Genomic DNA, 10,564 nt, shown 5'->3' with positions numbered 1-10,564 from the left:
CTGCGGGCGCTGCCGCCGCCCAATGGCGCGGGGGGTGGGCGGGCACAGGGGCCCTTACCTGGCAGCCGCAAGCACTGGCGATACCCCGGTGCATCCCTGTGCGCGGTTCGTCCCCGGGCCAATCCCTGTCCCGTTCGGCGGCCGCCCGCCGGCTATTGGTTGTGGTGCATGCCCATCCAGCCCCGGTAGGGGTGGGGGCGGGGCGCGGGGCGCAGCCCAATGGAGAGGCGCGGTGGGCGGGCGCCAGGGCCCTTGCTGGAAGTGGAGGCCGGGCGGCGGTGGCGGCACCATGGCTCCAAACGCGCAGACGGAGGACGTCCGTCGTGGCCTCCGCGCCGTGCTGCTGGGGCCGCCCGGGGCGGGCAAGGGCACGCAGGTGAGGGGCGCGGGGGGGCCTGCCCCAGGGAGCGCTCGCGGTCAGGGGCCCGGCCCCGGCGCTGGAGAACCGCCGTCCTACGGGTGCCGCCCGCTGCTGGGCGCAGGGACACGTGGCGCTGCCTTGGGCCCCCCGAAGCCGCCCAGCCCTGCCCACAGGCCTCGAGCCGGCTCCGCGCTGCAGGATCTCTTCCTGCCACTGCCTTCGGCGTCGGAGATGCCTAAACGGTCGTGCTCGAGAGCTGCGGGATGCTGGGCTCCTCGCCCCGCTGGGGAGGAGCCGAGCGCGGTGGTTGGAGGCAAGCGTCCCAGGCCGATGCGGCGAGGGCTGCACGAGCATCCCCCCGCGCATCGAGGAGCTGCCCGTGGCCCCCGCACGTGTCTCAGCGCACCGCGTGTAGCAGTTGCTGGGTCCCAACTACCACCTTCTTGCTTTTAAGGCTCTCTGGAGCTTCCCCACATTGCTTTTTTTCACAGGGGAGGCTTAATCCCCCGTGTGAATCAAGGGAATTTCTCCATCTCTTTGATTTCTAGTTGGGGGTTGGAGTTGATCTGTTTGGGTCCCTTCCGACCCTAGAAACTCGTTCCTCTGCTCCTTTAGCTTTTGCAAGCTCTTTCGCAGCATAGGGCGTGGCCCCAGAGGTTTTCGTTCTTGCAAAACTGGCTCCTTGCTGCCACTTGTGTAACTTGTCTGAGAAATCCTGTTTGGTGCTTAACCCTTAGTTAGGCTAAAATTGGTTCCGCCTCTATGGGGCAAAAGTTGTGCCCGTCGATACAAACGTGGCCTGTGGAAAAATCGAACTGTTGACAGGTGACAGAGATGTTTCCTTGTGTCTTGTCTCATCGCAGGCTCCCAAGCTGGCTGAAAGGTACTGCGTTTGCCACCTGGCAACAGGTGACATGCTGAGGGCCATGGTGGCATCTGGATCCGAACTGGGCAAACGGCTGAAGGAGACCATGGATGCCGGGAAGCTGGTAGGTAGGGCGCAGCGCACGCTGGGCCCGTGGGTGCATCGCTACCGGATGCTAAGAGAACTAAAAGCCTCAATGAATACCTACAGGCCAAAAACGATCAAAATGCCATCCTTTGCTTGGACATGCCAGAGCTGGGGTTAGAGAGCTGCCTACAGAAGTGCTAGAAAGCTAAGAGCAAACGGTAATAAGAGGAATTCATGCGTCCTCTTATTTTCCCCTCTGACAACCTTGTACGGGAAAAATGGTGTGTGCAAGAAGCTTCTCGCTCTTGAACTTTACCAATTCTTGTGGTCTTGTCCTGGTTTGCTTTTTTTCCACCCCCCTCCCTAAATTAATCTAGCATCACATAACACACAGTGAACTCTGCCCAGTCAGCTTCTAATTTATGAGACTTCTTGATTAAAACCCGGTGTCTTTGATGATGTGGCAGAAATAGGTTTCCGCACTTTGGAGCTCATAATCCTCGTGCCCATACGGTGTCTCCGACCCTCACAGAGTGAAAATTCCAGTTATTCATAGGTGTCCATCTGCCCCCCACTCCCTCCCCCCTCCCAAAAAAGAAATCTCTTGGATGATCTCAGGTCGCTTGCAGGTACAGCAGGCATTAAACAACTTCGTGCAACAGCAGCCTAACTTTTGGGCTCCAGTGGTGGATGGTACTTGTCAGTGGCATGCTTATCTGTAGGCTTGCCCAGCCTGAGAAAAAAACTGAGACTTCTTGTGGAAAACTGAGGCAGAGCGAGATGAAGCGACTTCCCCAAGATTGCGCTGAGTTGGAGCAGGTTCTGGTATAGACTCCAGGTCTCATGTCTCCCAGGCTGGCGCTCCCGTAACTGCACTGTGTAGGTTCAGTCCTTTTCCTTTCTCATGGTGTGCTGCACTGACTAGAACCACTGGCAATAACAGGCTCTTGAACTTCAAGGAAACTCCTTGAGGAGAGTTTCCAGGATTCAGAGTAAAAGGACACGGGCGCTTATCTCCAGTCTTTACTTTGAGCTAGTGCTGCATCCCCAACTCTGCAATATTACAGCTGGTTGGGACAGATAGGGGTGTTATCGAGACATACTGGCCATATCTCTCCTCTGCATGCTAAGAGGACAGTGGACTGCATTGGCCAGCTATTGTTGGGTATATTCTGGCTTTGAGAGAGCTTATTTTGATAGAATTAACGGAGCCTGTAACTAGAGTTGGTGCTTATTTTTAAAAATAAATAGCTTCTCATTGAGTGAAGGACTACAGAATCACAAAAATAACCTCTGGGTTCAGGAGCACTGCTTGACCTTCACATATGTCAGCTGAAGAAGGCTTCTTCCCTCTAAACTACCCCAAAACCTAGCACCCAGTTCAGCTATGTTACAGTCATGGAAATCGGGCATGCTGGTTCAAAGGTCAGTGAAGCTGCTGTAGATTAACTAAAAAGGTATTGGTAGCTAGGTGGTCACTGGGATCTCTTAAATCTCTGTAGTGAATGGAAGAAATTCATCCAATTGTATATTCCAGTTGTAGTGCTGGAAAGCCTGTAGATCGTGCAAGTATTTTTTGCATGTGCCTAACTTCCTTATTAGTCTAACGTGGGAATATTTGCAGGTTTAAATTCAGCTGGTTTGTAGCTGTTTGCAGAAAAGAGGCCTGTCTGCCCCGAACAGAGAAGGGATAACATGCTCACTATCGTGCAGATTATTTTGTTTCTATTAATCATGGATGTTAGTTGTAGCAAGCATGCTTACACTAAGGCCTGCCCCCTGATTTGACAGGCCTTAGGCCAGTGGTTCTCAACCTTGGGCACCCCTCCATCACTTTTTTTTTTTTGGATGTGGTGGCACCCCAGTTCAGAAACACTGCTGTACGCTCTCAGAGATCTCCCCCCACTTGGCTTCTGCCCATGTGGGAACTGTAGAGTCAGTCCCAAAGCCAAGGAATACAGTTAATATTCCCAGGGGTTGTTTATTTTCACGTACTGCAGCATGTAACACTTGGACTTACTTGGCAAAAGTTATTTTTAACATTCACGTACCTTGTAAAGTGGCTTCCTGGCTTGGGTGTATGTTGAATTTGCAGGCTTTGGATGTGTTAACACAATGATTTAATTATTACCTGCACCCAACATTCAAATTTATGCTTCTGGCTGTTTTTGCTGTACCCAGGATTCAATATGTTACAAGCCTCCACAATGCCTGGGTTCTTCCTGACTCTGATCTCAGTGATTGAGAGGTGTGATATCAAATACTCACTGGAGCTGTCTTGGTTTCAGGAGTGCAGTTGGCAGCCTTTTGATATGAAGCTAGTCTTGCCTCCTTGTTTGTAATGAGCTGTCTATGTCTTGTCTTCCAAGGTGAGTGACGAGATGGTGGTAGAGCTGATAGAGAATAACTTAGACACCCCTCCCTGCAAAAATGGCTTCTTGCTGGATGGCTTCCCTCGCACTGTGCGGCAGGCAGAGATGGTACGTGACCTTGAATCCTCCAGCTCCTCGTAGCTCTCTTCCCACCCTTAGCTGTGTCTCCAGAGGAGACTGGACGCTGTCTGAAGTCCCTGTATGCTGTAGTGGTACGTTTTGTGTTACAGTTGGATGATCTCATGGAGAAAAGGAGAGAAAAGCTGGACTCTGTGATTGAATTCAGCATTGCTGACTCCTTGCTTATCCGGAGAATCACTGGCCGGTAAGAATTCCCTTTCCTCTGCAGACTGCCCCAGTGCGGTTCTTTTTTGCCCTTTTGTATTTACCTGTACTTAGAGAAAATGTGTTGCATCATCACTCCTGTGGTGTTTCTAGCACTGGTCAGAACCAACCATGACACAGCCTGCATCCAGTTTTGGGCTCCACAATTCAAAAAGGATGTGGAGAAGCTTGAGAGAGTTCAGAGAAGAGCCATGATCAGAGGTCAGGAAAACAGACCTTACAATGACAGGCTGAGAGCCATGGGGCTCTTTAGCCTGGAAAAGCGTAGGCTCAGGGGTGATCGCCACCTATAAGTTTATCGGGGTGACCACCAGGATCTGGGGGAACGTTTGTTCACCAGAGCGCCCCAAGGGATGATGAGATCGAATCGTCATAAACTACTGCAAGACTGTTTCAGGGTGGACATAAGGAAGAATTTCTTTACTGTCCGAGCCCCCAAGGTCTGGAACAGTCTGCCAGCGGAGGTGGTTCAAGCACCTACATTGAACACCTTCAAGAGTAAATTGGATGCTTATCTTGCTGGGATCCTATGACCCCAGCTGACTTCCTGCCCTTTGGGCAGGGGGCTGGACTCAGTGATCTCCCGAGGTTCCTTCCAGCCCTAATGTCTATGAAGTCTATGAAATTTCAAGCCAGTCTCAGCCTCTGCTGTACGCTGATGTGCTGTGATACGGTGCTGCTACCCCATCTCAGTGCTTTATTGGAGGACTCCATGCTATCTGTTCTTGTCCTCGGCCTTCCTTGAGCAGAGGATGGCTGTCCCAGCCTGCGGTGGCTGAGGTGAATAAGCCTCTTCCGACTAAGCCAAAACTTTAAACCTAGGCTCTGACAGGTGATGCCTTCCCTTGCTATGCTGTCTCTGGTTTTGCTGCTTGGTTTTGTAACGTAGAAGCTGAAATACCATTGAGTATCCTTACTCTGGGTGAGACTTGATCATGCAGATCTGGCAGGAATGTATGCCCATGCACACATAGTCTCTCAGAAAGGCGGCAGTGTAGCCTCAGAGCAGCCCTAAGCACATAACCTGCACTCGGGCATCTTGAGCCTGCTTCTTTGCACACAATTTGTCTCATTTCCAAGACTGACACATAGACACAGTGAAAGTGAGTGAGGGTGGGGTGTGTGCTGCAGAGTGGGTCTTCTGAGCACAGCACAGAGATGGTTTAGACAAGTCTGTATGCAGTCCATAAACCTGCCTTTCCAGACCATTTTCTTATGCATGAGAAACTCATTCTCCATCTCCCAGCACAGCTTTCCTTGGGGGGGAATGACATGATGCTTGGTGGAGATCAGTGAATGTCTTTTCTCAGTAGGAACGTAGCCTTGCTGCCACAGATATCGTCTGTGCTGATCTGAGTTTGGGTGTCCTTGTCATGAACACAGAGGTGCTTTGCTGACCCTTGCTTTCTGTTTCTAGACTGATTCATTCAGCAAGCGGCCGCTCTTACCATGAGGAGTTCAACCCCCCGAAAGAGCACATGAAGGACGATGTACGTGAGCCGCTGAGACATGTTTCCTCTGAAATCTCCTTTGCAATCACCTTGGGTTTGGCTAATGCTCTGCAGCATGTCTGCAAAGCTTGCTTTCTCTCTCTCACACAAGCACTCCCCTCCTATTGGGGGTCAACCTTCCCAGCTCTGCCCTTTGCCCGCAGGCAAGCTACAGCATGGGCTGTAGATGGTTAGGCAGGTTCTGATGCCTCTTCTGGTTAGGCTCAACCTCGTTCCCTTAGTAAACAGCTTTGTGCCCCTGTTCAGACTCCTCACTTGTCCCTTTCTCCAAAGCCAAGCCTCACCCCTCCATCTCCTGTGACCACCCAGGAGAAGTTGGATGCAGCTGTATGGGTGGAGGAAGGGATGTCCTGCTCTGACAAAAGGTCACTGCTGGGCTGTGGTTTGTCTCTGATATTTTTTTGGCTGCCTTGGTGTTGCCTTCTCCCAGGTCACTGGGGAGCCCTTGATCCGCCGTTCCGACGATAACGAAGCAGCTCTGAAGACTCGGCTGAAGGCCTACCACACACAGACCACCCCACTGATCAACTACTACACCCGGCGTGGGATCCACACGACCATCGACGCCTCCCAGTCTCCTGACGTGGTGTTTGCCAGTATCCTGGCAGCCTTCTCAAGAGCAACATGTAAAGACCTGGTTATGTTTATGTAAAGCTCTTGGTTTGTGCAGAGCTCTCTCTTCTCTCTCTGTCTCTGTCTCTGTCTCTCTCTGCTGGGACCAGGGGTGTAGTCACTAGAGAGAGAAAGAAGGGGGTGATCCTGCAGCCTGAGAGTGGACTGTGCCCATTAAACAAGCACTTGACAGTCTGTGTGAGCACAGTGGTGTCTGTAAGCGTGCATTGCCTCTAGAGGGCACAATGAGCTAACACACCCGCCTGCTGCTGCTGTAACGGCCTCTGTTGGGGCTGAAAGTGAAAGAATTCTAGTTTCGTTCACGAGACAAAGTTAATTGGAAAACAGCTGCACTTCTCACTGCTAAGCAGGGGACTCGGCATGAGCCTCACAGGAGGACTGGCAGTCGGGGCTGAGGCATGTGGAGGAAGCTTACAAAGTGTCAGGCTGGTGTCACTGTTTGTCCACTACTGCAGAAAAAATGTTTTGTCTGCTCGGGGGGGTGAGCCCACGTGGGGTGGGGGGGTGTAGATAATGGGTCAATCTAGTGGGAGTGGAGTGTCTGACTACACGTGTGTGTGAGCCCACGTGGGTTATCTGTTTAGGGGGGATCAGGTGAATCCAGCGGGAATGTAGTGACTGACTGTGCGTGGGCACACATGCGTGTGTACAACTTACTATTTTTCCATTCCAGGTAAGCAGATGCTTGTGCCTCCTTATCTCTGTCCTCTTTTGTCTTGTGTGAGCAGAGCTCTCACCTTTACATCTACTTGTGACTGACTCAGTAGAGAAATCTCATGGGGAAGGAAGGGGCATGTAGGCAATAAGAGGGGTTGAGCCGGGATATCAGTTCTTTTTCCTTGTTCCCAACGTCTGAACCTCTAGAGCTTGGTGTACACACAAGTGATTCCTCAAGGACTCTGAGATAAAGCTATAAGTGACACTTTAAGTGCCCTTGAACTCCTCTCCAGCCTGACCTGCTGTGTGATAGCATGGAAATCTACTTGAGTTTCTCAACCCAGGCTAAAAACGTGACTGAATCCTGCGCTGCTGTGTGTTTGTTTAATCCCAGAGGTTACTTCACCACATTTCAGTGCTGCAGTAAAAAATGAGGCTGGTAGGAAAGTAATGAACCTTGTCCTGTGCGGAAGTCCAGCTGCATCGTCAATGCTAGTTGGCGGGCCGTGATAAAACTCGGCCTTTGACCTTCAGTTGGTTTTGCTCACTCGGTGTTTGAGGGGGTATGGACTCTCTCCTTCTGCACAGGGCAGGGGTGGGCAAAATGCGGTCTGTGGGCCAGATGCAGCCCGCCGGGCCATTCTGTCCAGCCCACGGGACCTCCCCAAAATTTAGAAAATTAATATTTATCTGCCCCCGGCTGCCTGTCATGCGACTCTTGATGGCTTGCCAAAACTCAGTAAGCGGCCGTCCACCCAAAATAATTGCCCGCCCCTGGCACTGGGGATATGGACTCTCTCCTTTTGGTGGCTGCTGTAGGGTATGGCCTGTTCAGCCAGAGGGCGTCCTGTCCTTCTTGTTCATGATGTCATTTCATCTGAAAACCACTTAATTCCTGAACATCCCTTCTCGAGAAGTGCAGCCCTCCCCTCCCTATCGAGACTGCTCTAAATAGCCCCAGAAATTGAAAGCAGTCTCGTCACTGCTGGTTTGTGAAAGCATGTGACTGTGCGGAAAGGGGCTCAGAAGGAAACACAGCAGTTTCAGGATTCACTGGCAGTTGTCCCCTGATTTAGCTTCTTGGACTTCTGTTGTTGTATAGATTGTTTCCTCGTGCTGTTGCCACAGGGGTGACCTTGAGGGAGTGGTACGGCTGGCTGGTTTCCGGGCACAAGTGTTTTGAGGGGACGGTGGTGGGAGACAGGTCACCAGTTAGTCTAGGACAACAAACGTTCAGGGAGTAGGCAGTAATAGATGGGTGTGTCTGAAGCCACTCTCATGCATTTTGCTTGCCGAGAGAAAAGTCTCTCCTATCAGAGCAGCTTTTTATCCCAGCTCCTGGTTTTGAATCTCTGGAGAGAAAGGGGGCACTGGAAGCAATAAAGTAATGGAAAAAAAACAACCCTCTTTTCCTAAGAAGTCATCCTGGATGCGGGAGAGGCTTGGTTTCCCCATGAGAACAGCATGTTCCCCTGCATTCAGTCTGAGTGGCGGCCATATCGGCCCCATTCCACCATACATCATGATTCATTTGGTGGGGTTTTTTCTCCTTAAATCTATGTTTCTTTTTTTTTCTTTGTTTCCATTTTATTCCAGCCGAGTGACTGCGTGAGCCAGATGAGACGCCACCAAAGGCTGCATGCTGTTCCACATCATTCCATCCCTTCCCTTTGGGAGAGAGGGAGGGCTGTGGCGGGGCATGGGGTCGTGGCTGATCAGAGGAAGGGTGGGGAAGATGCCAGAGGCAGACTGGTTTTTCTCATCAGAATCATGCTTAAGATGAGATTTTTATCTCAAATCAGCATATGGGGAGGAAGAATGACTGCAGAGTGAAAATGGATTTCTGTGCCAAAGACCAGACCCGAGATCCTTTGCTGTGTTAGGAGGGCTGGACTACCACGCTTCCACTTGGGACTGCAGTGCTTGCTCCATGGTTTCTTATGACTCCAGGGAGGTTGCAGAATGGGTTGTTCTGCTACTTACCCTCAGCTCCCTACGGTTGACCAAAATGAATGACTGCCTCCTTAGCTCTCAAAGGGAAAGAGGCAAATTTAGTCAGCTTTTTTTCTCCCAATTCATGGAAGTTCTGGCCTTTCTCAGGGCAATCTTAAAATGAAGCCGTGGTGCTCATCAGTCGTCTGAGAAGCCATTCACTCCCATATAATGTGTCTAGGGTCCTGAGCTGTAGTCCAAACCTGTCTTTAAGAGACAATAGCTCCTTTCTGATCTTGGCAAAACTAATGTCAAAGAAATGCAAAAGGATATTTCTCCTCTCCCATTTGACTGAAAGTGGCACTTGGATTATTTTTGCCTGTCTTTAGAGGCCAAATGCTGCCTTGTCTAGTCTCTGAATCAATAAAATGTCCTTTAAATTTTGTATCTGTAGTTGCGTCCTTGTCTTTGACCTATGCGCGATACAGAATGGGAGATTGTAATCTGGTGTGTTATATCCTACTACACCAACACTTGAGAGGGGGACTTTCTGGTTAGCTGCTTTGTGCAGCACAGATATTGCCCTGCAAACTCTTGACAAATGTTTCCAGCTTCTTGCTACCCTGGTAGTGACTTCTCTTGCTGCCTGAGTTCTGCTTTTCTGCGTGCAGAGAGTAGAAATGCACCTAACCACCTTTTTGTGCTTTGCCCCCTTCTTGGCTGGACCTCATCTTGTGGACATTTTCCACAGCTGATCCATTTCTAGCCGTGCTGGTGGTCCTCCCTAATTCCATTGGTGTTTTATGGCTTGAAACAGGCCTGCATTCCTTCCCTTCCCCCACACGCTGCAAGTCAAGCGTTCCTGCTTCTGTGTGCAGCTGTTTCTTCCCATCTCTTCTGCACCCTGTGAACATGTCCTTCATACTGGCCATCTTGCACCCTCCTCTCCTAACACTGTGCATCTTAGCAAAATAAGAGAGAACAAAATCTGCCCTAACACCATTTTTAGAGTACTGCATTCGTCATCTTCCTTTATCCCAGCCTCCTCGGGAGTCTGACCTTGTGGGTTCTCCTCTCAGGTGATTTTTTTTTTTTTTTTTTTTTTGGGAGGGATGGTTGTCTTGATATGGCTGTTCACAATATAGCAGCACCCCAATCCAGCGTTGGGACCCCCAGGAGTTTGCCTAGTGCTTACCAAGTTGATAAAAATATGGCCTCCCTGTCATCTATGACCTCCTTCCATGATTATTCTGTGTCCTTGTGCTGGGTTTCTTGACAGCTTTGATTAGCGTATTCTCTTGCAGGCAAGCTTTGGTTTTGTGATGTTCCTGCATTACCTCTCGATAGTAGGCATTAAGCTGGCCCCTTTCTAGCCATTTGAGTGTCCTTTCTTACTCTGGCCTTGCTGACTGCGTCAGGCTTCCTAGAACTGATAAGGGAAGTCATTGGGCAACTCAGAGCTGGGATCCTGTTTTGAAACCCCCAAACAGACTGCATGCAGAGCTTGCAATGATCTGTTCAAGTCTGCTTTTGAGACTGGCCATGGTGGCAGTAGATGGGGCTTGCTTCATAGATTTCATAGACATCAGGGCTGGAAGGAACCTCGGGAGATCACTGAGTCCAGCCCCCTGCCCAAAGGGCAGGAAGTCAGCTGGGGTCATAGGATCCCAGCAAGATAACCATCCAATTTACTCTTGAAGGTGTTCAACGTAGGTGCTTGAACCACCTCCACTGGCAGACTGTTCCAGACCTTGGGGGCTCGGACAGTAAAGAAATTCTTCCTTATGTCCAGCCTGAAACG

At 50.6% G+C, this 10,564-nt stretch overlaps 1 protein-coding gene across 2 annotated transcripts; it reads left to right on the top strand.

Moving 5' to 3' along the window:
- The first annotated feature begins 255 nt into the window (after nucleotides 1–255).
- AK2 (adenylate kinase 2) lies at nucleotides 256–9,208 on the top strand. 2 transcript variants are annotated; one of them, XM_019547546.1, is made up of 7 exons: nucleotides 256–376; nucleotides 1,225–1,350; nucleotides 3,683–3,793; nucleotides 3,916–4,010; nucleotides 5,448–5,520; nucleotides 5,972–6,167; nucleotides 8,428–9,208. In XM_019547546.1, the coding sequence occupies exons 1-7, from the start codon at nucleotides 290–292 to the stop codon at nucleotides 8,433–8,435; spliced, it is 696 nt and encodes a 231-aa protein (XP_019403091.1). In that variant the 5' UTR covers nucleotides 256–289; the 3' UTR covers nucleotides 8,436–9,208. The 2 variants fall into 2 exon arrangements, with proteins under 2 accessions (XP_019403091.1, XP_019403090.1); XM_019547545.1 differs by lacking the exon at nucleotides 8,428–9,208 and having other exon boundaries at nucleotides 5,972–6,348.
- The last annotated feature ends 1,356 nt before the right edge of the window (nucleotides 9,209–10,564 follow it).

The sequence above is a fragment of the Crocodylus porosus genome, unplaced genomic scaffold (assembly GCF_001723895.1).
Source record: "Crocodylus porosus isolate Cpor-Errol unplaced genomic scaffold, CroPor_comp1, whole genome shotgun sequence".
Lineage (NCBI taxonomy): Eukaryota > Metazoa > Chordata > Crocodylia > Crocodylidae > Crocodylus > Crocodylus porosus.
Note: the sequence above shows the minus strand (reverse complement) of the source record. Positions and strands in the feature narration are given on the sequence as shown.